The 19,398-nt window shown below is 45.9% G+C and overlaps 1 protein-coding gene across 2 annotated transcripts in view; it reads left to right on the top strand.

The window, feature by feature from the left end:
- The window catches only part of dusp22b (dual specificity phosphatase 22b), a 28,723-nt gene extending 9,541 nt beyond the window's left edge, over window positions 1–19,182 (top strand). Inside the window, exons 2-8 of one of the 2 annotated variants that reach the window (XM_056293758.1) lie at window positions 5,299–5,346; window positions 6,068–6,101; window positions 6,210–6,292; window positions 7,566–7,615; window positions 8,984–9,058; window positions 13,857–14,028; window positions 18,822–19,182. In XM_056293758.1, coding sequence (XP_056149733.1) covers window positions 5,326–5,346; window positions 6,068–6,101; window positions 6,210–6,292; window positions 7,566–7,615; window positions 8,984–9,058; window positions 13,857–14,028; window positions 18,822–18,962 — 576 coding nt within the window. In that variant the 5' untranslated portion in view covers window positions 5,299–5,325 and the 3' untranslated portion in view covers window positions 18,963–19,182. Of the gene's footprint in view, window positions 1–5,176; window positions 5,347–6,067; window positions 6,102–6,209; window positions 6,293–7,565; window positions 7,616–8,983; window positions 9,059–13,856; window positions 14,029–18,821 lie in introns of those variants that run through there. The other variant, XM_056293757.1, reaches the window with a different exon arrangement.
- Window positions 19,183–19,398: the final 216 nt, after the last annotated feature.

The following is a 19,398-nucleotide window of genomic DNA, read 5'->3' as shown; positions in this document are numbered from 1 at the left end:
TGTAGGATCGGGTCTTTCAGAGTCTCCTCTTTAATCTATGTGAGTCATTGCTTTGGCTGTAGTGTGACGTGTCGTGAAGTTGACATACTCCTCTGCTACTTTTGCTGCCTGCGTGCTGTCACCTCTTTGCGTGGGTGGGGGATGACGGGACATGTAGTCGGCCGGGTTGTCAAGGGGGAACTGAGGGGAATGGCGTGTTCCTCCCGTGCGTTAAGTCCCCCTGGCGAAACTCGTCTCAGGTGAAGAGAAGCAGCTGGCGACTCCACGAGGAGACATGTGGTAGTCTGCAGCCCTCCCGGGCTCCGCAGAGGGTGTGGAGCAGCGACCGGGACGGCTCGGAAGAGTGGGGTAATAGCCTGGGTGTGTAAGATGGCGTCGTTCGACTTCCGACGTATGAGTACTTGCACAAGAACTTCCGGTCTGGTTTGTTGAGGGAAGAGATGGCGTTGTTTTACACTCGCTGTTTGCAGGACCTCCCTAAAACCACGGTCAACGATGTGCATCGCATCATGAGTGCTTCTTCGGTAGCCCATCATCATCATCATTATCATCATCAGTTCCGTAACCTACGATAGTCGTAGGAGCACAGCTGATGCCTCAATAACTCTCGGTTGAGCCATCATTGTGTTCCAGTAGGGGGAGTACCTGGTGGTCCCTATCTCCTCTCCAGGTATGGACGCCCGTTGGTTCACAGAGGAACTCATCCGCCCTTTAACAGGTTTTGTTTTTAGTCCTGCTGGGTGTCCACACACCCTCCTTACAACAACCCAAGTGTTGAAGTGGGGGTGCCGGTTTAGTCGCCGACGACCCGACGGCTGCAGTTTAACATCGTACCCAGGACCAGCTCAGACGAGCAAAAAAGAAAAGGGGTTTAAGATGTATATCTCGATCAAGCGCCAGAAGCACATGCAATGCGCATAGGTAGCAAACCTTAGGACACAAGCCACAATACTTGACATGGTAGTTTCGCATTGTATCGTCTGTACAGTTGTTAAAGTATAGCCCAGTACTTATAGCAATCTACTACGTGTGGGTGTGTGTGAGAGAGGCATGGTGGGGGGGGGGGCGGAGAGACGGAACAGGCGAGTTAATTTGGCAGAGGCAATTAAATGAAATGATACAAATCAGGCATATCTGGTGTAAAACCGAATGTCCTCATCGGAACCTGAAAATCGCCTCGGACTGAAGTTGGACTGTAGCTGGACGGTCTCGAGTTGTTTCTGGAGCACTTCTATTTGTTTCCTCACTGACTCGTTGTGGGCCAGGGCATCATCCAAAGCGGCAGGATTAGGAGCCACGCAGTAGCCGTGCTCTCGCAGGCAGCTGCTGACATCCATCTCATTATCAGAGGAGTCCAGAGCTGGGTGCGGGTTTGGAGTACTCATTCCACGCAAAGAGTGTGGGGACAGCTCCTTCTTGAGCCTCCTTAACACACCTGTAGCTGGCACAGCGAAATCACCCGCTTCGAAATGCCGACTACACACTCTTGTACTCTTGGTGACGGTAAATGCGTCCCTCCGAGTCTTGGCTAGCCACTTAGCTCTTTCCTGGCAGTGACAAGGGAATGAATGGAAACTTAAGGGAGAATTATAACGCGCCGAATTCGCACATTGTGGCGCACAACAGTGCTCAGCGCAGCCTGATTCATGGCGTTGATACTTGAACGCCCCTTTTTGCCCTGGTTGATTCATCTATTTTTCGGACGAAATTAAGATTTTGGACGGATAAGTTGGCAGCTAACTAATGATTCAGTAGGACGTAAGCATCCGGTTGTAACGGATGTTCTTATGCAAACAGACACCTGGAAGTTCCGCAGCGCGACATTAATGCACCGAGCCTATTGGTACGATTGGGGAGGGGAAAAAAAGGGGGGGATCAATGCTGGGGGATGTAAAGTGCATCACTATGCATCACTTCCGGTGCACCAGCGTGGGAATGTCGTCCAAGATAACATATTTAAAACTCCCGTATACTGCAAAATATACAGAGATTTACCTGGAGGTGACAGGCTTAATCAGCATTGTGTGAACTCGTTTGGCAAGGGCTTGAATGTCACGGACATTCATTTATATGTAAAAGTCCCACATTCTAGCTTTAATGCATTGACAGTACTATGACTTAGAAAAATAAACTTGAAAATACAATTGAGGTTCGCTTGACAAATTTTGGACTCTACTTGGGTATGGAGGACTTTGAAAGACAGAATTGGTAGGATGTAGTGGAGAGCATATGTGTGAACTGTCTTACTGGAAATGGCTGCTGCCCCGATTGTCATATAGAGGAAGGGCTCTGGTTGCCAATAATTTGGCTGTCTCAACGCTGTGGCACAGACATAGCCTCTTACCTCCACCCAGGGGCCTAACTGAAGAGGTACAAAAGACCATAATACATTTCTTCTGGTCTGGGCAGCAGTAGACACAGGAAGCTGGCCTATGCTCTCCAGTTGAGGAGTGGGGATGTGGCCCCACTCCAGACATCCCAGTCAGTGCTGTAGTGTTATGAGCTGAGACCAGTCTTCCTTCATTGCAGTTCAGCTGTGTCAAGCCATCGACACAGCAGGACTGCTATGAAGGAAGACTGGTTTGTTCAGATACAGCAAACAGCTGTTCTTGATAGGGCTGCAAGAGGCTGACATCAATGGTCTTGTGCCACTGTCAGTCCTGCAGGCATAGCATATCTTCCAAGCCAACAGAGAGCCCGGTGCTCCACCACAGATATACATTTTTTGAAGAGCTGTTGTTTTTTAACAGCTTCATTAAGGTGAGGACTTTGTCTTCAGCCAGTCTGCAGTCTGGTGGGAGGCTGTATCAACATAGGATACCTGTTGAAGGCCATACAGATGTCTGTGTATGTACTGGGGCAGATGGTGACAATTAGGTCATCCACGCTACTATCCCTTCCAGAGCACCTGAGGGCTACTACTACTTTTGGCTACTCCCGTTAGGGGGCGCCACAGCGGATCATCCATGTCTATCTCTTCCTGTCCTCTGCATCTTCCTCTGTCACACTAGCCATCTGCATATCCTCCCTCACCACATCCATAAACCTCCTCTTTGGCCTTCCCCTTTTCCTCTTGCCAGGCAGTTCAATGTTTAGCATCCTTATCCCAATATACCCAGCATCTCTCCACCGCACATGTCCAAACCATCTCAAGCTTGCCTCTCTTGCTTTGTGTCCAAACCGTCCAACCTGAGCCGTCCCTCCCAACGAAAATCTTTACATCTTCATCTCCGCCACCTCCAGCTCCGCCTCCTGTCTTTTTGTCAGTGCCACTGTCTCCAAACCATACAACATAGCTGGTCTCACAACCATCTTGTAAACCTCCCCTTTAACTCTTGCTGGTACCCTTCTGTCACAAATCACTCCTGACACTCTTCTCCACCCACTCCACCCTGCCTGCACTCTCTTCTTCACCTCTCTTCCACAATCCCCATTACTTTGAACAGTTGACTCCAAGTATTTAAACTCATCCACATTTGTCACCTCTACTCCTTGCATCCTGACCATTCCACTGTCCTCCCTCTCATTGACGCATAGGTATTCCATCTTGCTCCTGCTGATTTTCATTCCTCTTCTCTCCAGTGCATACCTCCACCTCTCCAGGCTCTCCTCCACCTGCACCCTACTCTCACTACTGATCACAATGTCATCTGCAAACATCGTAGTCCACGGAGACTCCTGCCTGATCTCGTCCATCAACCTGTCCATCACCATTGCAAACAAGAAAGGGCTCAGAGCCGATCCTTGATGTAATCCCACCCCCACCTTGAAACCCATCTGTCATTCCAACCGCACACCTCACCATTGTCACACTTCCCTCATACATATCCTGCACCACTCCTACATACTTCTCTGCCACTCCCAACTTCCTCATACAATACCACACCTCCTCTCTCGGCAGCCTGTCATATGCTTTCTCTAAATCCACAAAGACACAATGTAACTCCTTCTGGCCTTCTCTATACGTCTCCATCAACATTCTCAAAGCAACATCACATCTGTAGTATGCTTTCATGGCATGAAACCATACTGCTGCTCACTAATCATCACCTCTTCTCAACCTACTCTTTCCCATATCGTCATGCTGTGGCTGATCAACTTTATACCTCTGTAGTTACTACAACTCTGCAGATCACCATTATTCTTGAAAATTGGTACCAGTATGTGTCTTTTTCACTCCTCGGGCATCCTCTCACTTTCCAAGATTGTGTTAAACAATCTGGACAAGAACTCCACTGCAATCACTCCTTAACACTTCCGTGCCTCCACTGGGCGGCACCGTGACCCAGCGGTTAGCGCTGTCGCCTCACAGCAAGATGGTCCTCGGTTCAAACCCTGGGGTTGTCCAAACTTGGGGGGGTCATCCCAGGTCGACCTCTGTGTGGAGTTTTCATGTTCTCCCCGTGTCTGCGGTGGGGTTTCTCCAGGTTCTCTGGTTTCCCCCACCGCCAAAAAGGCATGCATGTCAGGATTAATACTCCTGTTTGTGCCCCTGACTGGAGTTGGTCCCCGGGCGCTGCACTAGCAGCTGCCCACTGCTCCTAGCTACACCGCTAGGGTGGGTTAAATGCAGAGAAAGAATTTTCCCACGGGGATCAATGAAAGTAGTAAAAAAAAAGAAAAGAGAAGAAAAAAAAAAGTATGTCATTTAGACTAACTGCCTTTCCGCTCCTCATCGTCTTCATAGCTGATCTCACTTCCTCCTTGCTAGGCCACCACACTTACTGGTTCACTACCCCCACATCAGCCAACCTTTGCGCTCTCTCTCTCTCTCTCTCTCTTTTGAGCACCTCAAAATTCCCCTTCTCGAACCCACTACAGCCCCATCGTGTATCAAGTATTATTATCCATCACTGTTAACAGTCATTCATCATCATTACTGTCACATAACACACATTCTACACACAGGCACACGCGGCACAATACAACCTGTAGTATAAGCGACACATAACACCATATTTTTGTTCTGTCCAAATGTGACCATACATCTGCGGGACGATTAGCACGGCTTCTTATTACTTATTGTTTAACCTTTCACCGGCACGAGGGCCGTAAAGTGGCACCGCTCAAACTCGCGGCGGAGAAACCTCTGCGCGAAGCGCCGCGCGCCGTCACGAGACTACAAGTCCCAGCAGCCCGGCGAACGATGACGAGCCGGCGGCGGAGCACAGTTTTTACTGCAGCGCGGATCGGAGCGGAGCAAAGGTGTCTCCACAACAGGCTGGATTATTATCTCCCACCACAACGTGACGACCCACTGTAACCCTTCTTCTTCTTCTTCTTCTCTTCTTTTATCAGCCTTCGCTGCAGAAGTCATCGCCGACCATGGGTAACGGCATCAACAAGGTACGACTTCACCTGGCTGTGCATGCCTCCAGCAAAGTGAAGTTTTCTCACCGGCGCTCCTCGCCGTCGTCCCCTTAAATCCAGTAAGACTGTCCCCAGGTTTTGGGGGGAACGGGTTTTTATAACAGGGGTGCGCTCTCTGCAGGAGTGTAAACGTGTTGTCTGCAGACGGGGGGAAATGACTTCAGCTCACGCTACCGTGCATGGCTCGGTACCGCCAAGTAAAAAAAGTAGATGCTCCTCCTCATGCAGGTCTCATGTGGTCTTGATGATACCGACGATCCGATATACGTCCAGTTTGAATTACTGCAAACGTGGCTCGGTTTTTTTTTTTAACAAATCAGTGTTGGCGTAGCGATCCTTTAAAAGCATCTTCCAACTTTGCCCGCCGTCTAGTGTTACAACTCACTTCACCCGGTCCGTAATGCCACCCTGCTGGGGGGGGGGGGCACGGGGAGGGGGGCACACGCGCACATTTTCATCTATCTAGATAGATTCTCAGAGTCACGGGGTGGCTCCGTGATACCCAATACTCCAGTATGATTACGTGTTATCCCCCTGTACATTGGGGGGGGGAGGGGGAGGGGGGGCATCTCGTGTCATTTGTTTGAGCTCACTCAGCTGTCGTGCTGTTCTTCTAAATATATACCGTGTCACCATTTCGACAAGGATGCTTGTCAAGTGTCTCTGGGCATACGTGCGTGACTGTTTTCTCCCGTAGGTCCTGCCCGACTTGTATTTGGGGAATTTCAAAGGTGAGCGCAGGCTTCATTATTCATAATTTCCGAATTATTCCTCTTGGACTCGTGCATGAAAATCGCACAGGTCTTCACGGTTTGGTTTCGATGCTGTCTGTATCTCAGATGCAAGAGACCGAGAGCAGCTGGCAAGAAACAACATCACGCACATTCTGTCCATCCACGATAGTGCGGCGCCTATCCTGCAGGTAAGAAGCTGTCCGTGGCCCCTTGTTATATCTAACAACTTGGCCCCCACAGTTGTTCCCTTATACGCTATGCGTGAGTGTCTTGAGTAATCAACTGTTAAGTGTACAACTTCAGTTTCTGACTTCCCTCCGTTCACTGGGTTGAATATGAAAACGTGCGTGGAAATGGTTCGACCCCTGAGGCCACGACGGTGCAGCAACAGCTGACAAAAGCTCTGGAAAAAGTCCTTGGACCAGTCTGTCTGGTAATTCAGGGAGCGCTGCCGTAACGTTTGCTAACGCCGAAGCAAGCCACTTCCTGCACAAACAGTGCTCATTCCTGAATGAGGACACAATAAAGCAGAAACAGTGAGTCTCTTGTTCCCCTGCTGCTGCTGCAGCACCATTACATGCACCAAGCAACAACAGTTGGTATGGGCAGTGTTTTGGGTTGTTGTTGCGTGGGCTGGGGAGAGTAGGCTGAGGGTAAGCCGAGAGTAGGCGGCAGCTCTCGCCTCAGACAGTGTGGACTCTGATCTTTATTTCATATTAACGGTGCAGTTTCCCTAGTTTCCCGGTTTGCTGAACTCAGAGAGCGGCTTGCGTCGCTGTATATCAGTTCAGCGGTCCGTGGGGAAACTAACGAGGCTGACCGCTGATAAACCTGTAAATTGTCATCACCGTACGTATGATACAGCGTATGTCTGTGCTCTGCTGCCGGCAATGTGTATTGGCAAGACGAGGGTCCATTTGTGTGGCACGGTGGCCCAGTGGTTAGCGCTGGTTCCTCACAGCAAGAAGGTGCCGGGTTTGAACCCCGCGGTTGTCCAACCTTGGGGGTCCTCCCAGGTGGTCCTCCGTGTGGAGTTTGCATGTTCTCTCCCGTGTCGGCGGTGGGTTTCCTCCGGGTGCTCCGGTTTCCCCCCCACAATCTAAAAGACATGCATGTTAGGGTTAATACTCCTGTCTGTGCCCCTGACCGAGGCATGGCAAGGCGAACTGGAGGTGGTCCCCGGGTGCTGGAGGGCGGCTGCCCACTGCTCCTAGCTACACAGCTAGGATGGGTTAAATGCAGAGAAGAATTTCCCTACGGTGATCAATAGAGTATAGCAAAATCAAAAAAATCATTTTGCAAAAAAGTTGAGTGTGAGGATGAGCAGCGATCCTACCTGCTACAATGATCTGTCATGTTAATGGTGCCTTACTGGTAATGGTGCCTTACTGGTATGTGATGCATTAGTGCAGGCGCGATCATGAGATTGTCAACGGGTAACTAGCGTCCTTTGTCCCGCAGGAGATGACCTATCTATGCATTTCAGCAGCCGACCTGCCCACACAAAATCTGTAAGTACCCAAATGTGCAGTACAGCAGCCCAGAGCAGAACGACAGACTGAACCAGAGAGCAGCGGCTCCATTCGAGACTGCACTGTGTAGGCGGCTGACATTCGTTTTCTTCACTGTAATGCGAAAATTATATGCTTTCACAAGCTTGCCATTTTGCTGAGAACCAAATCTCTGAAAAGATCACATAAAACTCGCGGATTCAGCCATGGGTGTATTTTTTTTTAAATTAATTAATTGATTTTTTTATACACATGCACCGACACACCTGCAGACCCTATACGTGCACACAAGGTCCTTTAATGCAGTGAGCCAAATAGGGCTAGAACAGTCATTGCCCTTACACTAACTCCTCCATTACTATTGCTTGTAAAATGGGGATACATTTACACACACACACACACACACACACACACACACACACACACACACACACACACACACACACACACACACATCTTTTGTTGCAAAATTCATTCTGCTGGAGGTCTAGAATTTGAGCAGGAAGGAAGTCTCTCTGCTCTTGCTTTGCAGCTTAAGTATGATGGTCGGTGCTGTGCCTCTATTTTTACTGATGTCTGTGGTTCAGTAACAGTTGCACATGCAAAGCTATTATGCACATGCACACTCGCATATATGCACCGACATGCCCCTGTCCCCTTTAGAACCCTGGGCACCTTATTCCTCCTCAGCATAGAAGTAGTGTGTCAAACCTCCACATACCCTCTTCCTGGTCCTGCTAGGATGAGAAGTGGATGTGCCATAGGGCCCAGACACACCAAACCGACTAGCGGCGATGAAGGGTGACTGTTGCGTCGCCTCACGTCGCCTGCTGTCTGGGCCAAAAAGTAAGCACTTGAACACACCGCAAAGACTACAGCTGACGGCCCTGATTCGCTAGCTTAGCTCTGATTCGCTAAGCTGAACAGCCAATCAGAGTGATCTGTCTCACTGACGCGCTCCGCCGATTCAACATGCGAATCGGCCAAAAAGATGCCGACAGGGGTCCGACGGTGCGGGACACACCGCAAAAACTAGGGTCACTGACGGCCAACTGTCAGCCTGGTGTGTCAGGGCCCTTACAAGTCAAGCACGATTACACGGTCCCATGTGCATACACACACACACACACACACACACACACACACACACACACACACACACACACACACACACACACACCATACCCCCTCCTCCATCTTAGTTTTAGGACTCTATGGGAATTATGATCATCTCTTTTTGTATAATTGTCAATATTTTCAAACGGGGTCACCTTGTGCTCATATTACAGTACACTCACTGCTATTACTGTCTTGCAATGTTATTATTTGACCATGAGCTATTATAACAAGCATTTTTGTCCTCCACAGGACTCAGTACTTCAAACAAAGCATAATGTTCATGCACGAGTCGCGCCTAAAAGGAGAGGGCTGCCTGGTTCACTGGTGAGCGAGACTGCATGTTGGATCTGTAGAGGGTTAATTCATAGCGTGTTGGGTCTGTAGAGGGTTAACTCATAGCATGTTGGATCTGTAGAGGGTTAACTCATAGCATGTTGGATCTGTAGAGGGTTAATTCATAGCATGTTGGATCTGTAGAGGGTTAACTCATAGCATGTTGGATCTGTAGAGGGTTAACTCGTAGCGTGTTGGGTCTGTAGAGGGTTAATTCATAGCATGTTGGCTCTGTAGAGGGTTAACTCATAGCGTGTTGGGTCTGTAGAGGGTTAACTCATAGCATGTTGGGTCTGTAGAGGGTTAACTCATAGCGTGTTGGGTCTGTAGAGGGTTAACTCATAGCATGTTGGCTCTGTAGAGGGTTAACTCATAGCGTGTTGGGTCTGTAGAGGGTTAACTCATAGCATGTTGGCTCTGTAGAGGGTTAACTCATAGCGTGTTGGGTCTGTAGAGGGTTAATTCATAGCGTGTTGGGTCTGTAGAGGGTTAATTCATAGCATGTTGGTTCTGTAGAGGGTTAATTCATAGTGTGTTGGTTCTGTAGAGGGTTAATTCATAGTATGTTGGCTAAGTAGAGGGTTAATTCATAGCATGTTGGCTATGTAGAGGGTTAATTAATAGCATGTTGGATCTGTAGAGGGTTAATTCATAGCATGTTGGATCTGTAGAGGGTTAATTCATAGCATGTTGGTTATGTAGAGGGTTAATTCTTAGCATGAAGGCTATGTAGAGGGTTAATTCATAGTGTGTTGGTTCTGTAGAGGGTTAATTCATAGTATGTTGGCTATGTAGAGGGTTAATTCATAGCATGTTGGTTCTGTAGAGGGTTAATTCATAGCATGTTGGCTATGTAGAGGGTTAATTCATAGCATGTTGGATCTGTAGAGGATTAATTCATAGCATGTTGGTTATGTAGAGGGTTAATTCATAGCATGTTGGGTCTGTAGAGGGTTAATTCATAGCATGTTGGATCTGTAGAGGGTTAATTCATAGCATGTTGGATCTGTAGAGGGTTAATTCATAGCATGTTGGATCTGTAGAGGGTTAATTCGTAGCATGTTGGATCTGTAGAGGGTTAATTCATAGCATGTTGGATCTGTAGAGGGTTAATTCGTAGCATGTTGGCTCTGTAGAGGGTTAATTCATAGCATGCTGGCTATGTAGAGGGTTAATTCAAAGCGTGTTGTGTCTGTAGAGGGTTAATTCATAGAAGGTCCTCACACCCAAGGAGAGATGCTGGTTAAGTAATAAACTCAAGACCAAATTGATTTCATTCTATCCTGGAATCTATTCGTAGAGAGTAGCAAAATAAATGTTATGCCGGCGCTGAAGAATTGTGATACCAGGTGCACACAAGTCAACTCATGTGTGACTGTTCCCAGCAGATGAGATTAATAGTTAAGCAAAAGGCTATTTCTGAACTTCCCCAAACACAACAACAAACACTGTAATCTGAACAATTTGTGTTTGTGTAGTTTGTTGATGGCCTTGCACGTGATGGGGCAGACTATCTGCTGAGGCTAAGGGTCTTCTCAGACATGGAGAGGAAGATGTGGGTCTTTCTCAGGTTAGTTTAGGCAGAACTTTCTCGATTCGTCTTTGGGGTATGCCAACAAAGGAGAAGGCTCTGCATGAGCCATTTGTCAAATTGGTGTTTACTGGTTCAGATGTTATGGAAAATTTGTTTTTTGGGACTATAAAATTGAGCGCACACGCAGCAGTATACGTTTTGAAACATCAACTAATTTGAAAAGAACACAGAGCATTTCACACTTAATGACAGATTTTAATGATGTTTTGACACTAGTGTGAATGGTTCCATGACAAATTGGACAAAGATGGGGTGACACACACAAGATTTTAATCTTGCTGCTTCTTCACACATCACGGATGTCTGCTAGCCTCATTGCAACTTGTGATTTCCAGTGACGCCAAGCAAAAAGTGGTGTGCAGCAAATTGCAGCTTTCTTCACTAGTGAAACTAATGCCCCTTTTATTTTCCACTACACGGTACCGGCTCAACTCGACTCGACTCAACTCGCAGAGTGTCGTTTTCCATCACCGTAACAGTACCCCCTCAGTGTAGCTGGTCTGCATTGGTTTTGGTACCGGCTCCAGTTTTTTTGGAACCTCGACAAAGGTGGTACCAGAAAAGTGGTAACAGTTACCAAAATGCCGGTACTTCCCAGTAATGGAAAACGAAGGTTGAGTCGAGTTGAGCCAGTACCATGTAGTGGAGAAGGGACATAAGTGACCTCTTCAGTCTCAGCTGACTGCAGGTACCCCCACCCTTATAAACAACACGACCGAAACCAACGATCAGTTTCATATGCAAATATGAAACTGGAAACAAACATTCCCAAACATTCATATGTGATTCATATAGTAAATAAATAAATATTAAATAATAATAATAATAAATAAATAAATAAATAAAATTATAATATTAAATAAATGTAATACTTAATATATTATTTATTCATTTAAATATAAATATATTAAATTATAATATTAAATAAATATAAATAACAATAATAATTACTAAATAATTAAATAAATAACATAATAAAAAAATCATAATTTTCCATTAAAATGGAAATTATGACTCAACTCAACGAAAAAAAAAAAGATCACAAGTGCTTGTGGATGATCTCTGTGCATCCTTTTTCAGAGTTTCCATTTTCACTTTGGCCTTACGTCACTGTAAACTGAGCTCTAATTAGCTGCTGGAGGTCTCAACTCTGGAAAAAAAAGCACTGATCCCCACAAACTAAAGGGCTCACTCAGGACCAATGCAGATGTTTGGTCCTGAATATAAAACGTGCTTGACGCTACTGAGTCAATTCAGATTGGTTTGGGAGGCGGTCAAACTGGTCAAGGGTTGCTCTGTAAACCCCTCACACTAACAGATTATGTTAGCCAGCTGTCAGTCACAGTCAAGCCACTGTGCTGATCAACCATCAGTTCCAAGAGAGAAGACCACCAAGGGTGCTGCAGATCCAGATTTATTTTTTTTTTTACAAAATAGCCAAAAACAAATTTGTAGACCATAGTTAATTCACAAAAATGAAAATATAATTTTCCATCCATCCATCCATTATCCAAACCGCTTATCCTGCTCTCAGGGTTGCAGGATGCTGGAGCCTATCCCAGCAGTCATTAGGCAGCAGGTGGGGAGACACCCTGGACAGGCCGCCAGGTCATCACAGGGCAATAATCTTAAAACTTTGAAAATCCACATTGACACATTTTGCAAATTGATTTAGAACTTTTACACATTATTGGCTGATTTGTTATTTAGAATGCGCATGAATGGTTTTGCTCCATATACTGGGCGGCATGGTGGCCTGGGTGTCATGATGGATTAGTGGTTAGCGTCGTGGCCGAACAGCAAGAGAGCTGGGTTCGATGCCAGCTGCTCCATGTGGAGTTTGCATGTCCTCTCTGTGTTTGTGTGGGTTTCCTCTCACAGTCAAAAGACATGCATGTTAAGTGAACTGGAGAATCTAAATCGCCAGTGGGCATGGCTAACGCTGTGCTGCTCCTCATGCAGAACATGTAGGTGGCAAAATGACTAAATGCTGTCTTGATGCATGCTCAATAATCCAGGTAAGGAAATCAAAGTAATGGATTTATTGAGAGAAAGGTTTCATCATCATCTAAGTGACCTCTTCAGTCTCAACTGACTGCAGGTATCCCCACCCTTATAAACAACACAGTGACATCTCGACCTAAACCAACGACCGGTTTCATATGCAAATATGGGCGTGACTACTAACTAGAGTTTCAATGGCTGTGTGTACTATTCACAGAGGACTGGGGAATGTTTGCAATCACAGCATTGTAAGATGCTAAATGTCATAAACTAATCAATGCTGTGGCAGTAAAAGGATTGATATGGTTTAACTAACTTTCCAAAATCCATTTAAAAGAAAGGATTTATTTGCAGATGATGAAATACATCATTGCAATAAATTGAGCGGCACGGCAGTGCAGTAGTTAGCACGGTCGCCTCACAGCAAGAAGGTCCTGGGTTCAAGCCCTGGGGTAGTCCAACCTTGAGGGTCATCTCGGGTTGTCCTCTGTGTGGAGTTTGCATGTTCTCCCCATGTCTGCGTGGGTTTCCTCCGGTTTCCTCCCACAGTCCAAAGACATGTAGGTCAGCTAAATAGGAGAGACTAAATTGTCCCTAGGTGTGAATGTTTGTGTGTGTGGGCCCTATCCAGGGTGTCTCCCCGCCTGCTGCCCAATGACTGCTGGGATAGGCTCCAACATCCCCGCGACCCCGAGAGCAGGATAAGCAGTTTGGATAATGGATGGATGAATGGATGAAATTTATCTGAAAAATTTGGATTGTAGTGCATTTTTGGGGGTTGTTCTCCACTTTGTAGGTTATTTTTATTAGTCCCAAGGATTCGTCCATAAGATGCTGGGAGCAGGTTGTTGGTGTGGTGAAGGAATGGGAGATAAATATATCAAAATTCACTATCTGGCAATCTCCAGAATGAATAAAAAATATTGCTCTCATATGAAACTCCCCATTAGCCAGATCAGATATGGCTTTGCATTCTTCTTTCGATGTTTGTCATCTCGACTGCCACTGCATATGCAGCTCAAAGTGTGCAGCTCAATATAGGCTAGCACAGGGTGTACACATTACAGTATGGGCTCTACCAATCTCCAGACGAGCACATGAATATGGTGGAGTAACAGTCAATATCTTAAGCCTTGTTTTACTTTGTTTTTCTCATATCTCACTGTTGATCTTTAACGTTCTCTCTGGCAGTCTGGCAGGCGTGTCCCGTAGTGTCACCTTGGTGGTGGCCTACATCATGACAGTGACTGGACTGGGCTGGCAGGAGGCACTGGCTGCAGTGAGGGTGGCACGGCCCTGCGCCGGCCCCAACGTGGGCTTCCAGCGCCAACTCCAGGAGTTTGAGGCTACTCAAGCTGAACAGGTCAGTACCGTGACAGAGATGGTACCAGCAGGGTACCAGCTCAGAAGCAGAACTAGTTTATACTACATAGATACATACACACACCGATCAGCCAAAACACCCCCTTCTGCTGCCAAAACAACTCTCACCCATTAAGGCATGGATTCCACAGACCTCTGAAGGTGTCTTGTGGTATCTGGCACCAAGATGTTGGCAGCAGATCCTTTAAGACCTGTAAGTTGCAAGGTAGGGTCTCCATGCATTGGACTTGTTTTCCGGCACATCCCTCAGATGCTCAGTTGGATTGAGATCTGGGGAATTTGGAGGCCAAGGCAACACCTTGAACTCTTGTCATGTTCCTCAAACCATTCCTGAACAATTTCTGCAGTATCCTGCTGAAAGAGGCCGCTGCCATCAGGGAATACCCTTCCCATGAAGGGGTGTACCTGGCCTGCAACAGTATTTAGGTAGAATGTACGTGTCAAAAGTACCATCAACGTGAATGCCAGGACCCAAGGTTTCCCAACAGAACATTGCCCAGAGCATCACACTACCTCTGCCGGCTTGACTTCTTCCCATAGTGCATCCTGGTGCCATCTCTTCCTCAGGCAAACGATGCACACACACCCGGCCGTCCACATGATGTAAAAGAAAATGTGATTCATCACACCAGGCCACCTTCTTACACTGCTCCATTGTCTGGTTTGGATGCTCACGTGCTCATTGTAGGCACTTTCAGCGGTGGACAGGGGTCATCATAGGCACTCTGACCAGTCTGCGGTTACACAGACCCATACGCAGCAAGCTGCAATGCACCATGTGGCCTGACACCTGTCTATCATAGCCAGCATTAACTTTTTCAGCAGATCAGATCGGACCAGACAGGCTAGCCTTCGCTCGCTATGCACATTAATGAGGCTTGGGCGCCCATGATCCTGTTGCTGGATGACCGGTTGTTTTTCCTCGAGCCACTTGACCTGGCATTTCTGAGATGCTCTGACCCAGTCGTCTAGCCATCACAATCTGGCCCTTGTCAAAGTCACTCAGATCCTTACGCTTGCCCATTTTTCCTGCTTCCAACACATCAACTTCAAGAACTGACTGTTCATTTGCTGCTTCCTAATATAGCCCACCCCGTGACCCCCGTGACAGGTGCCAATGTAACAAGATAATCATAATAATTGTTAATAATAATTCACTTAGCTGTCAGTGCTTTTAATGTTTTGGCTGATCAGTGCATATATATATATATATATATATATGTGTGTGTGTGTGTGTGTGTATGTATGTATGTATGTATGTATGTATATATGTACGTATATATATATATATATTAGTGGAAATAAAAAATCCACACACCCCTGTTAAAATAGCAGGTTTTTGTGATGTCAAAAAATAAAACCAAGATAAATTGTCAACTATTTCCACTTTTTAAAAAAAAATTACAACCTAGGGGAAGAAAAGTGGAAAAACTAGGGAAGCATAATGCATTCACTTGATGAGAAAACCATGTTTGCTGTTTTTGTGAATTAATGAGATTATCATCTCAGTGTTCTGACAAAAGTTTTCATGTGAAAACATCTGCCTTGTTTCTCTGAATCACTGCGATACTTCAGAATCCCAAGAGAAGCGCTTGTTTACTTGAGAGCTCGATTTCCTGGAAGCAGACGTGTCCCGCCTATTTAGTTTAACCCAGTTTTATGTTGGGTTGAGATATTGGGGGACGGGGGGCTACTCGTGTCAGAGGGTCAGGTTGGTTGGCAGCAGAACCCTTCCGTGTCTCGTTAATTTAGAAAAATGGAGAATATTTTTTTTTCTTCCATGAAAACTTTTCTCACAATTCTGAGATGATAGTCGAGTTAATTCAGAAAAACAGAGCAAACGTTTTTTCCCTCAAGTGAATGCATTATCCATCCATCCATCCATCCATCCATTATCCAAGCTGCTTATCCCAATTGAGGTCGCGGGATGCTGGAGCCTATCCCAGCAGTCATTGGGCAGCAGGCCCAATCAGAAACGTTTTAGGGAAAAAAATAAAAATAAAAAACTTACAATAAATAACATGGTTTCATAAGTGTGCAACCCCTAAACTAATACTTTATAGAAGCTCCTTTTGAATCTATGACAGCACTCAGTCTTTTTGGCTAAGAGTCTGTCAGCTTGGCACATCTTGTCTTGGCAATATTTTCCCTCTTCCTTGTAAAAACGCTCTAGAGCCGTCAAACTGCGAGGGCGTCACGTAAGCACAGCCCTCTTCAGGACTTTCTACTGGATTCAGGTCTGGGCTCTGGCTGGGCCATTCCAAATCGCTGATCTTCTTTTGGTGAAGCCATTCCTTTGTTGATCTGGATGTATGCTTTGGGTCACTGTGGTGCTGAAAGGTGAAACTCCTCTTCATCCTCAGCTTTCTAGCAGACGCCTGAAGGTTTCACCCCAAAATCAACTGGTATTTGGAGCTATTCGTGACTCCCCCTATCTGGAGTAAAGCCCCAGTTCTGGCTGAAGAAGAGCAGCCCCAGAGCCTGACACTCTCACCGCCATGCTTCACCGCGGGTATGCTGTTCAGCTGCTGATGTGCTGTGTTGGGTTTGGGCCAAACACACCTTTTGGAATTATGGCCAAAACGTTCAGCCTCGGTCTCATCACACCACGACACATTTTTCCACGTGGTTTTGGGAGACTGGATGTAGGGGAGAACCGGGTCAAAAGTAACATGAGACAAACGTAACACGGCGATTATCTCCGAGCCCATGCAAGTCTGACACGTCTAACTGCATCAGCATGTACAGTACGCAACACTTTCCAGAACCGCAAAAAACCTCGTGGCTACATCATACTCTTACGGAGTTATACCTGAAAAGCTATGTTCTATCACGGTAGGTAAATTCACTCTAGCAGTACTTTTTTTTTAATGACATGTTGTGTGTATTGTTTCCTGTGTCAGTCATGACCATTTGACAGATTATTTAGTAGTGACACATCCGGAAGTTTCCTGTGTCAGACTTTTGCAGCATAGAAGCAACACAGGTTTGACTGTCAGGAGTCATCGTTGAGACGAAAGTAACACCGTGATTCTTTCACCTCATCTATAACACAATCACGCCATGTGTTACAGCATTTATCAAGACATGTGTACGTCACACCTGTGATAATGAATCAAGACAATGTGTTAATAATACTGTAATACATCACTGATTGTTAGGCCTTATGTTCCAAAGATGAAACTTAATATTTCTTCAAGATAAAGGACATATGTGTCAAGGTAAAGGACATATTTTTCAAGGTAAAGGGCATATGTGTCAAGATAAAGGACATATGTTTCAAGGTAAAGGACATATGTGTCAAGATAAAGGACATATGTTTCAAGGTAAAGGACATATGTGTCAAGATAAAGGACGTATGTGTCAAAGTAAAGGACATATGTTTCAAGGTAAAGGACTATGTGTCAAGATAAAGGACATATGTTTCAAGGTAAAGGACGTATGTGTCAAGATAAAGGACGTATGTGTCAAGATAAAGGACGTATGTGTCAAGGTAAAGGACATGTTTCAAGATAAAGGACATATGTGTCAAGGTAAAGGACGTATGTGTCAAGATAAAGGACATATGTTTCAAGGTAAAGGACGTATGTGTCAAGATAAAGGACATATGTTTCAAGGTAAAGGACATATGTTTCAAGATAAAGAACATGTGTCAAGATAAAGGACGTATGTTTCAAGGTAAAGGACATATGGGTCAAGGTAAAGGACATATGGGTCAAGGTAAAGGACATATGTTTCAAGGTAAAGGACATATGTTTCAAGATAAAGAACATGTGTCAAGATAAAGGACGTATGTTTCAAGGTAAAGTACATATGGGTCAAGGTAAAGGACATATGGGTCAAGGTAAAGGACATATGTTTCAAGGTAAAGGACGTATGTGTCAAGATAAAGGACATATGTTTCAAGGTAAAGGACATATGTTTCAAGATAAATGACGTATGTGTCAAGGTAAAGGACATATGTTTCAAGATAAAGGACATATGTGTCAAGATAAAGGACATATGTTTCAAGATAAAGGGCATATGTGTCAAGATAAAGGACATATTTTTCAAGGTAAAGGACATATGTTTCAAGGTAAAGGACATATGTTTCACGATAAAAGACACGTGTCAAGATAAAGGATGTATGTGTCAAGGTAAAGGACATATTTTTCAAGGTAAAGGACATATGTTTCAAGGTAAAGGACATATGTTTCACGATAAAAGACACGTGTCAAGATAAAGGACGTATGTGTCAAGGTAAAGGACATCTGTTTGCAATTACACATTCACAAGGATGTCAGACTTTTTAATAAAAGCAAGAACAATATGAACAATTCAGGGTTATATAGTTGTGTTACTTTTGAGTTAAAAGTGTGTTACTTTGGCGTCTGGGTAGCGTAGCGGTCTAGTCCATTGCCTACCGGGCGTCCCTACAGACACAACTGGCCGTGTCTGCGGGTGGGAAGCTGGATGTGGGTATGTGTCCTGGTTGCTGCACTAGCGCCTCTTCTGGTCGGTCGGGGCGCCTGTTCGGGGGGAAGGGGGGGGAATAGCGTGATCCTCCCATGTGCTACGTCCTCCTGGTGAAACTCCTCACTGTCAGGTGAAAAGAAGCGGCTGGCGACTCCACACGTATGGGAGGAGACATGTGGTAGTCTGCAGCCCTCCCCGGATCGGCAGAGGGGGTGGAGCAGCGACCGGGCCGGCTCGGCAGAGTGGGGTAATTGGCCAAGTACAATTGGGGAGAAATCCACCATTATCAAAAGGTAAACTGATTTTCTGTGTTTGTAGGTTCGAGAGTGGCTGCAGAAGGAATACAAAGACAACCCCTTCAACGATGAGGTCGACATCCGCATCTTGCTCACCGGGGGCGCCAAAGTCGATAGCGGGGAGAATGAGGTACAGGCATCACCCCCACATGGAGGCACCTGAGGATCCTCCATGTCATGGCCTGGAGGTCTGCACTACCAGATGATTCTATCCTTGACCTATTTTGGAGGTCTTTGTCTACTCTGCTTCGGACCAGATGTCTGTTGTAACGCGTCTCCACAGGAAAGACTGCCCCCCCCCCTAATTTATGACCGTCATGTACAGTGTTGTTTTGTTGGGTTTTTATATCATTTATATTATTATGTCATATGTTCAGTAATAAAAGGAAGAAAGTCTCTGTTTAATTAATGAAGTTGTCAGTAGTTGTTGGTCTGTCGCATTTGGTGTTATTATGGGTCATTCAGTACCCCATGTATTTCCTGGCGCTCTTCCTGTTTGTCAGCTTTGCAAAAGCAGGTCGTGCGTGGCAGGTCGTGCATTTCATCTTCTTGTATCGCAGCTGGGGTCTCATGGTTTGCTCTTCTCTTTCTTTTTTTTC

This window comes from Lampris incognitus, chromosome 14, assembly GCF_029633865.1.
Source record: "Lampris incognitus isolate fLamInc1 chromosome 14, fLamInc1.hap2, whole genome shotgun sequence".
Lineage (NCBI taxonomy): Eukaryota > Metazoa > Chordata > Actinopteri > Lampriformes > Lampridae > Lampris > Lampris incognitus.
The sequence above is the reverse complement of the archived record's forward strand: the minus strand, read 5'-3'. Positions and strand labels throughout refer to the sequence as shown.